Below are 20488 nucleotides of genomic sequence, written 5' to 3'. Positions count from 1 at the left end.
TACGCTAAGATAGCAGGTGCCTAGTGTCAAGTTTTACACCATCTCTGCTCTTGCACGATGAGGGGGGTGTTTAGCAAAAATATTACAATACTAATTTCTTATCAGCCAGAATTATACCTTCCAAGCTGTGAAAAGCATTCATCCATATCTGTTATTTCTATTAGTTAGACAAGCTCTGCAATAGGACAAAGTGTATCACTAGCAGTTCAAAAGGAAAGTGGTATTTAGGGTTAGGGAATATTTTTAGGGGTTTAGGAGTATTTTGCATTTAGGAAAGAGGGAGAGAGGGAATTTAAGACATTAGCTGTGGCACTGCAGGTAGCAGCCACATGAACAGGACCGTCAGCCGAACCGCATCTCTGCTGCAGCCTCTGTGTGTTTATAAAGACTCAATTAATTATAGTCCCTTTAGTCCACTTCCCCACCTGTATTATCAGTTCACCTTTATTTCAAGCTTCAGTTATGATGACCCTGCTAGTTCTTCTGAGCAAAAAAGCACTAAACGTTAGGCCTGTTGGGAAAAATATTCTCCAGCAGACTTTTTAATCCTGGTTTATTCTTCCCTTGGAACAGGGTCTGCAAAACCAACTTGCACTCATTACTCATTTCTTCACAGAGCCAAGAGGGGTTTTTGATAACCTTTAACAGCAACAGTGCGATGGAGGCACCAGCCCTTCTCCCCTCGTGCACGAGCTTGCAAATCTAAAATAGGACCTTAATGAAAAAAAATTTAAACATTATAACTCCACAGTGTATGTCATTATGATATACTGAATGCAAAGCAGCTGTTCCTAACAGATTTGGCATATAACAGGGGTAACGTAATTTTACACAAATCATTATGTTCATTATATTAAATTAATACATTAAAATTAGTCAGTGATGGTTTTTAAGACCATCTTACCCATAGAGCCTTTTATCCTTATATGCTAAGGTGTTTTTGTTTTTTTTTCTCCTCAATATTCTGTGCAGAGAGGACATAAATGCCCAGATCACTAGGAGCATAAGCCCTTAAATTCATGGCAGTTGAGCCTCTTCCAGTATAAGCATCTGAAGGAAAGGTACTTAAGGGAAATAGAAAATGACATCATTTTTTTTCCTGATCTTTTGAAGGGTGAATGTTTTTTTTCCCCCCCCATCCTACAGGAACAGATTCTGGACTAATTTTTCCCACTAAAGGCTTTAAAGTCTAAAATTCATCAAACATCTTGTCCTCAGAGACAATGTCATCCAAGTTCAAAGGATCTATAGCCCTACAAAACTGATGTCTTATTTCAGAGCTAATGCCTTTGTTTTCATTGAATGTTTGATTTCATCAAATTAAACCACTTCTTACACTTTCTGTAAATGTGAAAAGAAAAAAAAAAAAACACAGAACCAAACCTCTTGATTCTCTGAAGAGCAGCACACATATACACACATATAGATGTACATATATATCATATACATTCAATTGGTATGTTTATCTGTCTAATATTTTTCCAGGATAGATTTATGGTAGATTATGGCTTTTTTAATATGTTTTTTGAAAAGCCTTTGAATTGAAAATAGTAGTCTTTCAAGGCATGTGTTTTAATGAACATCATTATAATTAAGAGCATGCTTTTCATAACTAAGTATAAAAAGAATTTTTTTCAAGTAAAGTCTGGGTCTGATTACTGATGGAGGAACTTCAAGATCTTTTTTTGCTAAGCATTTCAATATTCATTCAGAAAAATGTCAAGATAACAGACTTCAGTATGTAATTTTGGTGATTCATACTTTTTCTGGTATTTTATCACTTCAGTTTTAATATCTAGTTAAAGCAAGAAAGTTTGAATAAAATAAGAATACTAATGTAAATGAAGCAGTCATATGCTACGTTCATACTTGCACAGAATTTAGGATATTTCAAAAATTGACCCATAGCATTATCCTTCATCCATATCTGATACAGAGCAATAGTCTTTGATTTATTAGTTAAATTTGAGAAGTTGAGAGTACTTTCTTTCCAAAATTCAGCATACTTGTCACTCCTGCTTTGGTCCAGAAGGAGTTTACCTTATCTAACTCAAGTTCTTTCAACAACAGATGAAACTTAGATGCTATAAAGAGGTTTATAAATTCATTAAATCAATCTGTCACTGAACTATGTTCAAACTAGAAGCCATAAACAATGATAACAAATGGGATTTTCACATCAGTTTAAGAGTCAAGTTCCACTAGTTTTTAGTATGCCACTATACATGATGTATACCATTATTTTAATAAACCATTTTTTTGCACAGCTGTATCTTAAACAGGATATGATCCAGGAAAGCAGGAAGCATAATCAACCATTAGATTCTAGAAACTAACCGTGAGGTCTCGAAATGCACTTTAGCACAACTTCATAATCAGTAAAACTGAAATACCTTGACACCAGGATGGTGAAGTGCAGAAATCAAGTGGTATCCTGTGGTTCCCTGCTGGGTGGAGAGGAGATGAGACCCCAAAGGCAGGCTGCACCACCAGCGAAGGAGAAAAAAAAAAATGGAGAAAACACGGAATTCCCTTAGGCTGACAGCGGTGTAATATGCAGAGGTCCTACTCCCACGGTTGCTACTGGGTTTTATCCAGTTGGGGTGTACTAGGGAGGTTTTCTCAATATTTGCTTTGACTGGGCTGCTCTGGAGACCAAAGTACTGATGTGCTGAAGACAGACTCTTGAAAAGACATGTATGTTATTAACCATTATATTTACCCCTCGCCCTTCTAAAACTCAAACTCTTTAAGTGAAGAAACACAGTAAAGCTTATTGGGATATTTGGACCCTAAAGAATAACAAAACAAAAGGATAGTAAAGGGTAATCAGAGCTGTGTTTTTTAAATTATACAGTCTAATGTGAATGGCATCTTCTGTAGGCAGAGGCTGGAAGAAAACTGCTGTTGCTGTAATCATACCTAATAAATCGGTTGATAGAGGCCTTTCATTTCTTAAGCCAAAGTTTTCCTTTCTCTTTCTCTACACATAACCAAAGAGCCTGGCACTCATAGATTCTACATTTTATAGCTGTCACATCAAGACCATTTTTACAGTCTCAGTGATACAGAAACTTAGCTGTGGAATCAGGAAAAATAACCCTTTCAGAGGCAATTAAGAAAATTCAGAAGCCGGTGAATCTGGGCTTTCACTCACAAACAATTTCTCTAAGGAGATCTTCACCCTATTTTCCTCTGTAGGTAGCAGTGGTACGGGAAAGTCTAGAAGCATCCTTAAAAAGAAATGTCCACATATTCACAAGTTACCCAGTTGCAAGGTGTTGTTCTGTCTAAGAAGGTAAGAATCGGCAGAATCTGTTGCCTCTTGACCACAATGGTTTAAATTAGATATCATCACACACAAGAGCATCTGAGCATTTTGCATAAACTTTCAGCTAAAACTGCTTCTATGTCCTATCTGAGGGATGAATACTTCTGAACATTTCCTTTCACCCCCCAAGTGGAAATGAAAATAAAACACTCATTAAAAAGAAACACAGTGTCAGCATGCTTGACATACCTCACTGCTAAAATAGAATATATATTGCAGGCATGTTTCTGTTGAGATTCATTAATGACATTTTAATAGCTTCCAGTTCTTGATATCTTGTGCTCAAGTATCAATGTGAACTTTGCAGACGCCCAGTCCCAATTACCCTCGCAACAACGACCCCACACCATCCTTTCTCCCAGATGGTAAACTGAGGCACCGGGAAACTTTGCAAAGTAGCAAAGTTGCAAATTGGACCCACGAGGTTTGATTCGTAGTCTACTACCACCAACATATATTAACACCTATCCTACTACAGACAGTCTTTCCAGTAGCAGAGAACTTGCTCCGTGTTGCAACAGGTGAGACCACGAGCTATGCTGCAATCTGTACGGGTATCTGCACAATCTATACTGTGCAGGGCAAGTGGCGTCCCAGACAGCACAATTCCTTTCAAGCTGCAGTGGTATCTCTAGTGCTCAGGTGCTTTCTTTCATTCAGAACATGCTTTGCTGCAAAGAAAGAATTGGAAAAGTTTTCAAATACATTTTCCTATTTATACCTGGCACTGCGATGATAAGACTGCCATTTGTTTTAATTTCAAATGAAAGGTTTTCAGTGCTGCTTGCCCCCATGCTTATTTCAGAAGCCTGTATAAATCTTGCCCCACATGGGAGTCATTTTGAACGTATTAAATAATTATTTTTCTGTGTCTCTCCCACTTTGATGTAGCCTCCTAGGAGGAAGAACTATCCTGGATATACAACTTGGTCATGTTTTAACAATTTGACAATCTCTTCAAAATCCTTCAATAAAGTGTAAGTTTAAAAGAAAGACCTTCTGCACTTAGCTCAGTTGATAAGAGGCCCTGTCCTCCACAAATTATAATGTAGCAACTTTTTGAACATATACTTTAAATTCACAATTCGTTTCTTATTTTTAAAGCTATTTTTTATCACTTGATTAATTGCTTAAAACTGTACACAAAGATAAAGGGAACTTTGAAATTCATACCTTGGAGTATTAACATGTACTCAGGACTAGATGTAAATGTCAGACAGAAAAAAGATCTGATGAACTCTTTATTGGTGAAATACAGTATTGCAGCTGCCTGGAATTTTAAATGGTTTGTAGCTAGCTCCAAAGCAAAATAACTACAGAATTTTACTTACAGCGTGGACTCTCATTCAGCATTTCTAATGTCTTCTTCCAGGGTAGATGGAAGCCGTTTGTTTTGCTAGAAGTTGCAGCTACTTCATTTTGTTGAAGTTTAGTGAATCCTTTTAACGTTAACAAAATGTCCAGAAAAAAAAAAAAAGGAAAAAAAGTGCAACCACAGAAGTATTTTTCTGTCTAGAAAATTATACGACCATAAGTTTGCCTTTTCCCTGGTGTCTTCTCTGCCATAATAATGGCTTCAGGATTTAAATCCTTTGCTGCTATTGTGACTTCAAAGCCTTAAAACTGCAATTGAATGAAGTAGTTCATCTGTCATTATTCAAATATGAAGCAATTATGATGAAATAAAGATAGAATTCCATTGAGAAATACCCCAATCAATTCTCACTTATATTTAACTAGAAACATAAAATGATGCTTAGAAGAGTAAGTTTAGGTAATAAAAACTTGGAATATAAAAAGTATGAATTACTGATCTATAACTTATTCATTTCTGAATCAGCTTTCTAAATATATTTCACAAATATTGACAAAAGTTTAAGCTTACAGTGCAAAACTGTCTCTCATCTGGTTGTAGAGAGTGGCTAGCTTTTCAGAAACCTACATGCATCAGTTTGGGTGCCTAGAGGTTCAGATGGGAACCTGCCGAGATTTTTAAGTGTCTCTGAGCAGGTCAGCTCCCTCTGAGACACATTGGATCATGACGTGTTAATTGCATCTGGAACGAGTGGAGTTTATAAGTGGGTATATGAAATAACACACTTATCTCAGCCATGTCTTCATTATATTGCTGTCACTGCCTTGATGTTTACATGTGCCGTAAGGTCTTTCTGCAGATTTAGCCCTAGATGCTTATTTTGACTCTTGCGAACGCAACCAAGGCCCATCCCTATCCCTGGGGCTAGAATTTCACAGGGAATTCCCACTTGTACCCAGTTGTATTTGGGAACATGACTCTAATATACTGTAACGTAGATTAAAAAATTAATAATTTTATTATCTTCCATCCTGTCTTTCTCCTTTCATCTTTCTTGCTTAATCTACCCTTGTACAATAACTCTGCTGATAAAATGAAAGCAAGGTGGATTCTGCAGTAGTCAAACCAAGGTCTCCCAATGTTTTGTATCTTAAGCTCTTCAGGTGGGTCATGTCCTTCCCATTCACAGTCACACGGTGAGCTCAGATGAGAAAATAACTGTATGTCCTACTTTTTTCTTCACTCATATTACACTGATCTTTTGGAAAACAAAACCATCCTTTTCTGCTTATGAAAGAGGACTTTGCCTTCTCCTTAGCCTTCCCATGGCAAAACAGGGTAAAAAAATGCACAAATGGATCTTACAGTATTTTTCCCTCATGTTTTCAAGAGTTGCAGTGAGTTTGAGAGATCTGTACAGTACTAAATAATGTTGTGCTGAGAAAGATCACATACAACCAGGGATCTACATATTCATGTTTACCTTCCTTCATTTTGTAGGCATTTTACCACGCTACCTGGGTATCGATTTTCTGTCATCTACAGACACCCATGTCTTGCAGTTTAATTTGAAAAATGTAATTTCTTCAGACAATCCAGGAACTAAATGTTATCACAATTAGAAAGCAATAGTACTTAATACTGAATTTTAAATCAGAGATGGAACTAGCAAGAAGCATTCGGGGTATATACAACTAATTATTTCACACACAATTATTCCTGATATTACTCTAACTGTGATAACTTAGAGCATTTGAAAAAGCAGATCATAATATTCTTTTTTTTTTTTTGCACAGAAGCTCTTTCACTTGATATTCTCTCGCTAAATAATATGTAAAATACTGACACCTAATGTTAACTTTCAGTATTATTCATTTTGCAAAACTTTTACTACAAATAGGGAAAGACCATGTGAAACTGGTTCTTACATGGCAATTTTGTTTCAGTAAAATGCAATATAGCCTTCCCTTACTTTTTGGAAATAGTTTTCTGAATTTATATATATGCCCATAAAAGCAAGGAGCTTTCATGTTTATCCTCACAGCTCATAGGTTAAAAAAGAGAAGGTAATTCAGAAAAATTGAAACAAGTGAGTTTTGACGCACCAAATTTAATCAAATCCATCAAATGGAACACAAATGCTTATTTAGAAAGTCAATATTTGTACCTGTAGCCTGAAATGTTACTAAAAGACAAAATATTATTAAGCTTTTATTAATATTCTGTTATCTTTCAAAACCTGTACTGTATAGACTCAGTAAGTACTTTACCTACCCTATTTGGTTCACTTTCCTCAATCAGAGACACAAGGAATTGCTGTGAATTTAACGCAGATGCCAAACTGCGCCCTCAAAATTCACCATTTATCTCCCTGCAACTTCCGAGACAGCTAGTCCAAACCTGATGTCTAGGTGCTATTTCGAACAAGATTTTGAGGTTCTTTTCCTGGGTTTGTCACACAACCAAGGTTCAGCTGATATCAAAATACGATATTTTATAGTATGACCTAGTGTCATATCTGGATTTATATTAAGCTTGTCTAACTTTATAGGGAAGACATAAGTGACTGTGAGCCAGAGCTGTACAGCAGCACAAGTGCTTCAAAGGCACTGGCAGTGAATTAAAACCTTTTTCAACACTGTCGACCGTCACAGTTTTATATTCGGTGCTTTTTTCGTCAACAGTCACTTTATGGAAAATGGTCCTTCTCAGATCGTGTCACTTGACAGATGAAAGTAGCTGTGCTGCAGATGCAAGTATAAAAATAAAACCGCAGCCACTGAACTACAGATACCTGGTCTGCAATACAATGATAGAGCCTCAGCGGAATTAAGGAGCGATGACGTCAACGTAATCAAAACCTCTCGAGTGAGCCAGGGCTTTCCAACAGATTAAGACTCCTGTGCTCTTCTTTATAACAATATTCTAGTTTAAGAAGCTGTTCTTACTCTTCACTGGTGCCAAAAATACCAACAAATGCTTTATCTGCAGTTCTTTCAGCTTTCCCCTACACATTACAACCGATGAAGCAGGTATTACTGCAACAAGGATTTTAAAACTACCCATCTTTGGGGAATTTTAGAGCACAGGTAGACACTGTGAAGGTCCTTGGGTTTCCCTGTGCAGCAGGAGATGCTCAGAGTGTGAAAATTTCAACCAGCAAAAATGCCTTTGGGCCAAAATGGAGTAGTCCTCACTTCTACCCCCAAATCCTTTCTCACCCTTGAAGAAGAATAAAAAGAAGCACTATCAGAAGTAATTTTCCAAGTGTTTCATACCAAAAATCAGGCACATTGATTATCATCAGAGAGAAAGTTTTAGCTGATTCTTGAAAAAGGGTACACGCTAAATAGCTCCAGACTTAGAAGCTCAGTTGCCAATTATGCCAAGGTGTTATTTATGTCTTAGACAACTCCGGGTAAAGTGTTGGTTAAACGTAAGCAGTTTTTCTTCATTGCTCTTAGCTGCCTAGTGCAAATCTCTGTAAAAATTTGGACCACACTAAGTTAACAATGAGATATTTTGCTGCTGCTTAAACAGTTCAGAGTTCATTTTGCCTAACCCTAAGTAAGCCTTTTTAAAACTGAAGTAAGTGCTCATACAGCCCTTTATGCTGGCTTACACGAATTTAAAATTGTTCTCAGCTTTCTCAAGCATATAATCTCCAAGATGACTACCTAGAAAGATACAGAGTAAATGTTTTGTTTTAGCCAACTGTATCACACCAAAGAAGGTATCTGCAATGTAAATACATTCTTCAATTAAATCATTAATTAAACTAGAATTTCAAAATGTTGGGCCCTTTGAAAAATTCAGTATGCAGCACTTAACTGTTTTGAAACAACTAATTGTGCAACTTTTACTCTTCAAGTATACCATGTACTTTAAATAGAATTGATAAATTAAAAATGTAAATTGGACTGTATCTTTTAACAGTTGGTGATTTGTCTATTTTCCACTTTTTATTATGCATCATTTTTATAATAAAGAAGGGATTTTTTTTTCATTCCTGTTCTAGTTGATAGCAATTCTTCCATGCTTCTCAAAGCTAATGTAATAAAACTACATAAAATGTTTAAGAAAAGCCCCATTAAAATATACAAAGCATACTAATTCATGAAGTCAAAGTCAAAGCAGAGTGGAAATATGAGCTTTAATAAAACTATGTCTGTTGTAAATAACTATTCAAGCACAGTCATTTTTTTGCAAATTGCATGGGATATAGCTCAGTCTACTTGAAGCAAAGAATTGCTCAGCGGGATAAATGCATCTTAGTCAGAAATAGATTAAAAGATACAGCTGAGCCATCAATAAGAACCAGATAGCACAGTATTGTTTGCTGTTTGTTTTGAAGATGTAATTGCAGATCCCAGGATTTCAATAAATCTGTGCACATCATGGAAAGAATTGTAGAGAGGAACTGGGGCAACACGAAGAGCATTTGGTTCTCGCATGTCACACTGCAAAACAGAAAGGGAACGCTTAGTAAATTCAGGTCACTTCTTATTTATCTGTCAGACTACATTTTTAAATGTCATCCTTGTCTTCAAGGAAGAATGACTAGACTGACAAGGGGACACATGTAAAAACTTTGGGACGCCCAAGAAACTACTGTGAGGAGCATTATTGGGAAGAACATAGCAAGAAGAGTAGTGTGTTGCCTAAAAAAGGATGCAAGGCTCAGCATGGGCAGGACTCTAGCGGTGCCATTGAAGGGCTCCAAACCAGCTACGCATCCCCATAATTTACCTTAGCACCTATAGCAACCCATAGTTGAAGAGGTACACAGGTGACAAAAAAGCCACCACAAAACAGAAACGTGCCAGTATGATAGAGTGTCTTTTACTACAGGTACAAGTAATGTCTCAGGGCTTGCAGTATTTTTCTTCTGCCCGTCTGGGAATTCAAACATTTTGCTGAATAGAATAATCTTTCATATTTGAAGCATATTACTGCATTGCGAAGACAAGCCAACAGTGTAAGGCCCCATGCCCTCTTAAAAGCAGCAGTTCCTGGAATTCCCTGGCAGCACCAAAACAGCGGCATATTTAGCCTAGAAGAGTTGCCCTTTGGGGACACACAAGTCACCAGCAGAAATAAAACTCATATATCACTTATATGGTATTACGTTATCAGCCTCACCTCCCAGCACTTCTAAATCACCGAATGTATAGCCTTAAATTTAGCTTTTATTCTTTTTGAGCAGTGTTCACAATTAACCATGCCATAACACGGCACTGCCGTTCAGCACTCTTTTTCTGAGTGCTAAAACATATCTTTAAAGAAACAACAGCTTTTTAATTCCTCCACCTCGATGCCTCACGAAGAGCAAGGGTTTGCCCATTGGCAGATCAGGAAAGGGGCTGGTGGAGGTTCAGAGCTCCTTGTTGTCAGACAAGCACCCTAAATAGGAGAAGCCTTGTGCAGGCAGTACGTTGCACTGGGCAGCTCTGACATATTCATATTTTTGTTTTTCCAGTGATTTGGGTTTTTTCCTTTTTTTTTTTTTTTCCCCTATCTTTCCTATTCAGACCATCAGCTTCAGATCCATAATGTCTCCCACCATAACACACCCACATAAAGCAGCTCTAACCTCAGTAGTGACTCCCGGGTGCTAGTCACAGAACTACAGGAAATAAATCAAGAAAGGACAATATACAGACTAACAAATAACTTATAAAATAACTCCACTTATTTGATTATTTACACAAGTAAAGATTGAAGATGCTATGTAAGCAACTTTCATCATTCCCATTCTTTTTTGGCCTTATATGAGAAAATATTTGAATAAAAGCAAAATTATTACTTTGTTATGGTATAGGTTCACAAAAGAGAGCATAAGAAGATGAAGTTTGATTTACTCACAGCTACTCCTCTCTTCTCCAGCTCTTTAAACACAGATTTGATTGGAAGGGAAAAAGATAGCGTGAGTTGGCATCCTCTCTCTTCAATCTGAGATGGCGTGATTATTTTTACAAAGGGCTTCTCTGGATTTGTTTTATCCTCATTGTAGTAATGCTTTATCAGGTATTCCAAGTAACCGGTGAGTAGAATGGATTTCCTTCTCAGTGCTTTCATTGTAGTTTGACCAAAAACCTATAATAATTTTAAATCATTAGAATGGTAATGCATTGCTATAGAAAATAAAAAGGAAGTAAAGAAGACTAAAAGGGTAGCAGATTTCTCTACACATTATCACTGGAATCAAGTGGTAATCTCACATAGACATTACACATAAACATGGCAGGATTGGGCTTTTGAAAACACAGGAAAATGTTATTACTTTAGATAATGAAAGACATATCTGTCTACTGTTAAAAAGTTTTACACACATCCATATCGGCATAAATGAACTTGCACACAAAAACAGTTTGCTACGAGAGCATTCATTTGCATATCTGAAGAGGATCCATAAATTCTCTATACATCCTTGTATAAACCTCAAGTAACAAAATCAAAGGGTCCAGGCTGAAATGTCATGACTGATCTACAAATTCTTGGCTTTGAAAACACAAAATTTATACTAACCTATTGACTTTACTGCTTTAAGTCCTGTACAGGCTTCATCTCTGCTAGTCCGCATGAAGAAAAAATATTCACTTGATTCTGGTTTAATAGCTCTATGCTCTTACACAGCTACAAGGACTGGTGAGTTGCAAAACTGAAAACATCATGAGACATGCAAAAGTGATTGCTTAAAAAATGGCAGTGCTACTTTGCCGCACAAACAAGAATAGACAACGTTGTGGCAGAAGAGTTTGGGAGCAGGAGAAGGCAAGACAGCTTCTGCTTGTTCTCTGGAATGGCTCAGTTACAGGGAATAATGGAAATTGTGACCTCAGAAACAATTTATCCTTGCCTTCCTCAAACCCTCCCTTTTCTTCTTCCCATGCAAGTAGCTTCAGGGAAAAATTACAAGTTATAGACAGGCAAGTACCCGATAGTCACTTCCAATCACTTTCTGGCACATAAATGCAATATCACTGCTCATGGACGATTATGCCTCCACTGACTGCAGCTGCAAAATCAGAGGCAAGACAGAGGTCCTGTCTGAAAATCCATGATCTTCACTCTCAAGAAATCACTGCTCCACATTGAAGTAGTAACACTTTTAAGATTACTTTTATCATAACCTGGAAGAGTGTATAAACAGGTAACTGCAAAATCCCACTCAAAATACAGCAAAGTCTGGTTTCCAGCAGCACCTGGAAATCACTCGTTCGTAGAATATCCCAAGTATTACTCGGTGATGCCACCCCAACCACAAGATGCTGCACAAACCCAAAAGCCCCTACGTGTGTTTTCTGTGGAACAAAATATGGCTGCTGTAAGACAGGCTCTGCATGGAGACAGAAATGAACGTGACAGGGACCAGAGCCGTCAGCAGTCAGTACTTGCACAGGTCAACAAAAAATCTGGAGGTGCTTCCCTCACCACACAGGCAGGCAGAGCATCCACACGACTGTTCGGCGCATTACTGGAGGTAAAATGGAGACCTGCCTCCTGTTCCTCTGGGCTTTGCAGCAGTATGAGGGATGGATCTCCTTAGGCTGCATGCAAAAATCTGTTTGCTCAGGCTTTGTGCAAGGAATATTTGGCCTCCTGGGTGAAATTTTTTGAAAAAGATCTTTTAAATGTGGCTGTAGAGCGCTCCCCTTTTTTCCATAAAAGGGAGTAGCTACTGCCATAACAGTCACTTTAAGCATTATTGAGGAATAACAGCCATTAACACTTGCAGTTTTCATTGTTTCCATTGGAAACACTGCCTTCTGCTTAATGTGTCCCAGTGAAGGTGGCATGCAATTTCACTAGCCATCTCTTGCCAGACATGAAAACTACTCTGTTTCCCACTGTATTAGAGCAATTAGCACTGGGAAATCCTGGCTGTGCCAAAAGGTAATGCAGGCACGGAAAGGGGAGGCGATGGAAACTGCTCAGCCCTCATTGTTTGAGGCTCCCTGCAGTGGGCTAAATGACATCAACCCACACAAACTGGAGCACTGACAATCTGGGTCATAGCAGAATAGCTTTCAGCTTCTCTCGAAGGTCACATAAAGTTTAAAAAAATATATTGGATGTTTAAGGACTAACAAAATAATTTGTCAGACGGAACAAGAAGCATCGTTGTGCCCTTTGCAGTCCTTCAGCGTTGCGTGTAAGCTGGAGAGCACACAAATGGCGGTTTTCTGACTTTGTTTGCTTAAGATACTGCTTTTTCAGTAAATAAAGAAGAGGGACACACAGCCTATGGACATTGCTCTTTATCCCAGCATCGGCTTTGCCGTTACACTAGCATTAATGGAATGCTAGCAGAAATAAATTTCTCCCATTTACGCTGGCGGCAAAACCTTGTTAACCAAGGCTGGCTTGAAAAGCAGCTTAGGAAAAAAATTTAATAGAGTAGCATATATAGCATATAGTAAGGAAATCTATGTAAAACTATCCTTTTCAGCCACCAAGACCTAGAGCCCTGCATTTCAGGGGCGAACCATCCATAAGAGAAATGCTGCCATGTCTCGGAATGAAACGCAGCGTGATAAAAGGTGTTTGGAGAACAGCTGCGTGCCTTCAGACCAGGCTGATTTGTGCTCTCCAAGGCGGACCAGAGGGCTTTCAGCACACGGCTCACACCTTCCCAGAAAGAAGGGGATTAGCTCTGTATGGCAGAACCGCCCTTTCCACAGCCACGGTCTCAGTGATTCGTATAGAGGTGGGTCAGAGATGGGGCTCTGCTGCTTTGGCCACCAGAAAACTAATGAAGCCATGAAAGAAGAAAGAGTCTGAAGCTATACCACACTCATGGATTCCCCTTTTAGGAAGTGTTCACAGGCAGCTTCTGTCTTTTCTGTTTGAAATCAAAGGGATTACAGCAGATGACAGGTTCAATTTAGACTCCAGGACACCCAGTGGCCGCATCCATTTTCTTTCATAAAGGAACTAAGTCTCTTTTGCTCAGGGAAATAGATGTACAAGCAACTCCGGATGAAAGCTTTCAGTTACGCCATTTCATGGTAGGAACGTCTTGAACTCATCCTTTGCACGAGTTGCACTGAGGCAAGCTCTGAATATCTCTACGGGAAAAGTTGCTGTTTGTATCGAGCCCCAAACAGCGGGGCAAAGCCAGTGCCAGCGGTCAGGCTCGGAGGTGCAAACCCCATCTATACTGGGGTCCAACAGCAAAGTTTGTGGGAACAGTAAAGGGATGAGTATATTTATTAAAGACCTTGGTGTCTTAGGGTCATTGGGGTTATCTTGTTTGGTTTTAGTCGTCATCCCCCCCTTCACTTTTCAACTATTCTGCAAATTTTTTTAAGGGAGACAGCAATAATACATGTAACATTAATTTAATGTTTTTATACTCTTAAATTCAAGCTCAAAGTCAAGCAATTACTTACCTCTAAACTAGCTTGCAGAGCACAGACCAGTAAAATTGGAGGATTTGATAACCGAAATCCATTAATTCCCTTACTTAGTTGTAATTCTGGAAAATGAATAACTTATATTAGTGTTTTTGATTTCTTCCTTTTAAAGGATTGGGCCTTATCTTGAAGTCTGTCCTCACGCAATAAAATATTTCACTAATGTGGCCTGTAGGAATCAGTCATTAAAAGGAAATAGCAATCTATTCACAGCTAATACTTTTAACTTCGAGAGAAGCCCAATTTTATCCAGCAGAAGACCTCATTAGCAGCTTCATGGGAACTAGAGAACTGCAATTAATTTGTTTAAATGGTGTGTGTTAAAACCACCTTTACACTTGAATCTCTTTGAACACTGGCACAAACCAGAGAAATTCCGAGTCAGCAGAGGCACGCTCATGCGGAGCCACAGTGCACGAGCAGGGAATCATGTTCCTTAACTTTATTAAACTGACGAGACACATGGGAGACCGCATATGCAGCTAAGTGTAGCTTCAGGCCACGTAGAGAAGTTGCATAGACTTTAGGCTGTGAAATTTCACAAAATCTATTTAATAAATCTATAAAGCCTCGCTGTAAGTTCTGTGTCACCGTTTATATTTCATGCTCCAGCACCAGAGCGAGAGGATGCTGCGGAGGCAATGTTTTTCACGCACAGCAGACTGGCTAATTTTATAATGATCGTTGCCCAACCTCTCCCCTATAAACTGCCCATGGAAATGAATAAACAATGTTTTTCTTCTTCTAACAGTATTTCAAGGCAATTTGTGTCTCCTGCTGGCTTTCCATAGTGCCACTCTCTTACATTTGGTCAGAAAACAAAGAGCAGACTGAGGCTATTAGAGAGGTGTTCACCAGCCAAAGTCCCATCAATAGGCCCTGCCACAGAAAATTAAAAATATATTAAAACCAAAACAACCAATCAAACCAAAAAGCTCCTTTCTCCTCCTGATCCCTCAGGATATTCTCTCTGCCATACTTTAGAATGGAGCTGACCAGCCTAGCTGTCAGATTTGGAAAGGAGTCCTCATTTCACATTGGGACAATAAATACTTAGCTACTTCAGAGCAGGCTTGGTTTTGTCTTTTGTCTTTTGGTTTTGTCTTTTGTCTTTTTCAACCCATCCTTCACTAGTGCAAGGAATTTGGAGATGCTGAAACATTAGTGGTATTTCATGACTTATGTCAGGTTGCCTTACCTTTATTTATATAATTTCTCATTAATTCCAGTGGAACTAATCCTAAAGTAAGATATTACCCAAGTGAACGATAGCAGATCCTCACTCCTCAGAGACTTACAAGTTTAATTCACTGAGATAATTTGAAAGTTTCATCCATATTCTATATCTGCAGTTTGAAGGTATTATTTCAGCAAAATGTCTAGAAGCAGACAGTCAGACCCATATGCCCAGAGACCAAATTTATTCCCACATGTATTTTGTTAACTCCATTGCATTACATATTTGGGATGAGTTTAGTTTAATACCTTTAACATAAATGATGGAATGCAAAGTTCTATCTTTTCTACTCAAACTACTATAAAAGTGAAGCTGGTTATACATAAATACATCAAATAAGATAAAATAGAAAGTGCAGCAATACATACTGTTTTCCATGAGGAATCGTGTTTTGAAGTCATGACCCCACCAGCCAATTAGCCTAAGAATTTTTAAAGAAAGTAAATTAATAGCTATCTTGGTATAATACCTTTTAATTTAGATTTGAGAGCTAAGAAATATATGTGAGATTAAGAAATATATACATTTCTAACAATACATTGTATTTCTAACAATGATATAAAAATGCAATAAATTCTATAAATAGCTAGCACTAAAACCTTAATATTACTATTTGGGAATTTCTCTTTAACTACTACTAATAAAATGGACCACATCTTTCAATTAACTATTATTTCTAACAATATCCATTTTGTCTGAATTCATTTCACAAAACGAAAAATAGAATGGAAATATTTCCACTGTTTTGTTCCAAGGCATTAAATTCATACCTCCATACCCCCCCTCCCCTTAAACTTAATTTAATGGATGTTGAAAGCTAAAAGGTGTTATAAAATCTGACTTAGTTTCACCAAGAAAAGGGGTTAGAGATGGACAGCAGACAAACAAACAGAACCTCAGAAGAAGGATTGTGCAAGCATTGCCTTTTCCTTATTATGAGGCAGCAGTGTGAATTCTGAGTAAACTTTTCTTCACCTGAACCGAACTTATTATTCAAAAAACCTTCTTTAAAATGAAAACCAAACCAGTTCAATCCAAAAATGATTTTTTTAAGATCATCTCCAGAGAAAAAAATAATAATTAAAGAGCAATTACTTTAAAAATAATTTATCCAAGCTTGTACATTAAGTTGACAATACATTTTTAACCCATATTTGCTGAAAAATATGCTCTAGGACATAGCTATAAACAGTTTTCCAAAGCAGCTGGATGCACTGGATCACCTAGTGCCCAAGGCACCACAGATAAAGTCAATATTGCAAAATCAAGCACCTTCCCACCTCCCTTGGTTTCTCTACTTCTTAACTCAGTACCTGGTAATATCAGTGACTAATAACGTGAGTACTACTTGAAATTTCCCATGTATCAATGTTATTACAATATTAGGAAGTGACCACCGCAGACTCCTTCCTGACCTTCTAAGGTCTCCAGGACTGGATATATTGAGCACCATTTCTTCCAAGGCTTTGCTCAGTTTTCTCTGTGCCAGGTAGCAGAGTTGTTAGGCTGGCAATTGGTAATAGTAATAGTAAAATTAAAAAAAAATAAAAAATCTATAAGTAAAACTCACGGTAGGTTGGCCTTCCTGGAAGTAAACAAGGAAAAACAGTCATTGCCCCTCTCTAAAGCAGGAGCACTTCCTTGCAGTATGCTTAAAAGAGCTTAGTTCTGCAGAATTAAGACCACGTTTGAGTTAAAAACTTGTTATATGAATACCGCATAGTCTAAAATAAAGTACTTTGTATTTCTGTATAACAACATAGGTTTTATGTTTACTTCCATGAAAGGCTCTGAGCTGCATCCAAACATAGTGTATACAAAAAAAAGCATGCTTTTTTCTTTATTGCTGCATGATGTTTTTATTATTCTAAGACCCATGAAAATCAATAGTGCAATATACATTCATTTTAAATGAGATATTACATTGCCAAAATGAATATACCCCAAATAAAGTCTAATGCAGCTTCTGCCCAAGTGACTCAGTTACTGATGCCTTGAACCATAAAAGATATTCCAGCTATTTAATATGAACTGTATAATATATATAGAACATTTTACTATAAACCCTGAATACTGTATGTTTCTACAACATAATATTAATGTCAATGGCACACGCATTCCATGAATTCCAAAAGTTTTAAAGAGAAAAAAAATCCATGGGAAATACAACATTTGGACTATTAGTCTATAGCAAGGAGAAAACAATACTATGTTCTATTTGGACCACATCCTACAGTCAAAGACACAATAAACATCAACCAGAATATTACCCAGATAGAGCCTGATGAAAAGCACTCTGGTTGCATTTTGAATGCTCAAAACTTGCTAACTCTGAAGCTGGCTTAAAACCAGATCTCTGCTGCAGCACCACATTTGCAACTTGGAAACTGAAATTTCAGAACTTTTCCAAAATGACAGAATGAAGGATTTTTTTAAAGACAGTTTTAGCTGTCTTACCCTTTCCTACCATAACTTTGACAATTTGCTTTTTCTTTTTTTTTTCTTTTTTTTTTTTCCTCATTTTTGGCTGTTCTAGAACTTCAGAGGTGTCACTACAGGATGTGCACTTTGAGGCAGCTCTGGTCCTACACTCTCATTGATCTAATGGTCCATATGGATGTCACATTATTTGACATTTAAGTTGACAGGCTTCAAAGTGTGGAAATTAACAAAATCTTTACAAATTAGCAATTTGCTGTTTACAATTTTCTGTGAAAATTTTGAAATGAAGGTTGCCACTGCTGTGCCAAATTTCAACCTGTTATGATGGGAAATAGCTAAGGTGTTAAACCCCAAACATAAGGCTTTATAAATGCTCGCTAAAAATAATAGGCAATAAAACTGCACATTAAGATACTGCAGTAAAATTTCTTATTAAGGAGTCGTTGCTCTGCATGCAAAATGAGTATTTTGAAATGCAGTCACCATTTTGACTATTCCTGCTTCAAAAACAAAGGCACCAAGATCTAAATTGATTTTGAATTCCAAACCATAGTCTTTGCAGAGCGCATAATGTGAAAGATTCTGAAAAGCCTTATATGATGTGCTGGGGTTTAAAAACACCTTAAACTTGTTAGTAACAGGACTTTAGAGTCACATCCTTTTCATTGCAGATAAAACCCATTCTGCCAGTCCCAGGTACCCGCAGCCTCCCAAGGCTGCTCTACGGCTGACATCTCTCCCTGCAGTAGCAAAAGTGTACGTAAAACCCATTGCAATCATGAGAAAAAGGACAGTAAATTAGCACTGAATCAGCTGTGGGTTTTTCTGCGAGGTGTGCGTGTTCTTACAAACCCACTTCTATAAGAAAATCACTTTTTAAATAGATAACACATTGTTCTATTTTATGCCTCAAATAAAACCCGTGTCCTCGTGGTTTGGTAATGCTAAGACTTTCCCAGGGAATTCTGCAGCTTTCCGGTCTATGCAGAGAACTAGTTTTTAAGTGTGCCACATAAAATTTAAAGCAAACTGTTACTAGCTCAATTTCATGAAACAAGTAGGCATATAATGAAATATTGCTGAAAGGTATTCAGATTCCTTATTTTTACCCCAAAATGTTCTCTTATTTTACAAATCAATGAACAAAGATTTGCTGGGTTGGAAAATGACTCCAGAAAGGAACAGTATCCTCTCATTTAGTCATACTCTCTTTAAGTGCATTTACACCAGGGAACAATCCCTTCAGTAAGTATTTTTATTTAGCTCATTTTCCTCCTTCATATCTGTCTGCATTAGACTGAAGCGCTGGTTGTTCATAACTTGAGTCATCTCGTTTGTAGTTGCATTAATGATGCAAGAGTGCGGGATATAATGATCATGATGTATGTGCAGTGTAAACATCAAAGAAGATCCAGTTAAAGAACACAGAAAAAATACAAAAAAATTCCTTTGACCTTTGCTTCGAAGTTGCAGATGATCATGCTACTCATTTATAATTTACAGCCTGAAGCAACACGGGTCTCATTTCCCTTCTTGGCAAGAAAAAAAAAAAAGAAACTCTTGAGTAGTGATACAGAAAACAGGGAAATACTATTAATGTGGCCCAACTTTTACAATTCAGAGCAATGCACTGGAAGTATCCTGTCATTATATTGTGTGAGAAATAATTTCATGTCCGTGAGAAAGCATGTTGAAAAGCTACAACAGGAATGCAGTGTGAAATTAATAATACTTTATAGTATGCTAGCCAGCTTCACTGGGCATGGAACAGTTTGTCTTCTCTCCGTTATCAAGTCACAACACTATGTAGAAATTTAATATTCATTACTTAGATTATATCTATATTAGGAGCATATACCAGCAAAGCATGCTATGTTTATGGAACCATGGATTAAGCTAAATCATAGGCAATTTTGGGGCAGACTCTGTCCGCAAAGCAGCTGATGGAGCTGCTGGGTGGCAGCTGAGCTCTTCATTGAGACATCGCTTGATTTTTGCAAAAATTTCCAGGTGTTGGCAAAGATTTGCTTGAGTTTTCATGCTATTGTTCTAGCTATGAGTAAGAATCAGCTTTGAGGAGTTAATGAGACCTCTCCCTGCTCCCAGATTTTGTTACACAGAACCGAGGCAGATATTGTGCTATGTCTGCAAAGGCAGCTTTGTGCACGAAAAGGAATGAAAGGGCCAACAGTAATCGTTAAGCTCAGGTTTTTTGCAGTCCTATATGTCCATGACACAACTGGCTGGTTGAAGAGCACATCCATTCCCCGTGCTTTACATCTGTATATGAATCTCCAGCTCAAGTGAAAGTTTAATTCCAGATCTCGAGGTGCGTTCCTCCAGTGTCCTGGGCTCCACGTAGCACAATACAGATAGAAAAAGTAGCCAGGACTCAGGTCCTGAGCAGGAGCATCTCCTAATTTTGCTGCACTCAAAGGGCAATCCCAGAAGCCAAACTCATATAAAAAGTTGTAGCACTCCCTCAAAGCCACCTTACTCTCACCCAGATTTACAAACAGCTCTCCACAAACTCTGACCATGGACCTGATCGCCAGGCTCAACAGCTGGGGCACAGTCTTTGCATTCTACTCTGCATTAATTTTATTGTAGTTCTCTAATTGCAATTTTTTTTATATGTTTTAATTTCATTTTTTATTGCATTAATTTTATTGCAAGCACATGAGCATGATTATGCTGCCTTAGTTTCAATGCCAAAATTCAGAATAAATAGCAAGAATAACACA

At 37.7% G+C, this 20488-nt stretch overlaps 1 protein-coding gene across 1 annotated transcript in view; it reads right to left on the bottom strand.

Annotated features, from left to right (window-relative positions):
• Positions 1–8786: 8786 nt before the first annotated feature.
• Positions 8787–20488, bottom strand: part of KYNU (kynureninase) — a 53808-nt gene continuing 42106 nt past the window's right edge. Inside the window, exons 10-13 of the mRNA XM_010575188.1 lie at positions 15671–15723; positions 14042–14127; positions 10512–10742; positions 8787–9106 (exon numbers count right to left, since the gene is read on the bottom strand). Coding sequence (XP_010573490.1) covers positions 8954–9106; positions 10512–10742; positions 14042–14127; positions 15671–15723 — 523 coding nt within the window. The 3' untranslated portion in view covers positions 8787–8953. The remainder of the gene's footprint in view (positions 9107–10511; positions 10743–14041; positions 14128–15670; positions 15724–20488) is intronic.

Source organism: Haliaeetus leucocephalus, unplaced genomic scaffold, assembly GCF_000737465.1.
Source record: "Haliaeetus leucocephalus isolate CR32 unplaced genomic scaffold, Haliaeetus_leucocephalus-4.0 Scaffold451, whole genome shotgun sequence".
NCBI lineage: Eukaryota > Metazoa > Chordata > Aves > Accipitriformes > Accipitridae > Haliaeetus > Haliaeetus leucocephalus.
This window is presented reverse-complemented; position numbering and strand designations above follow the sequence as displayed.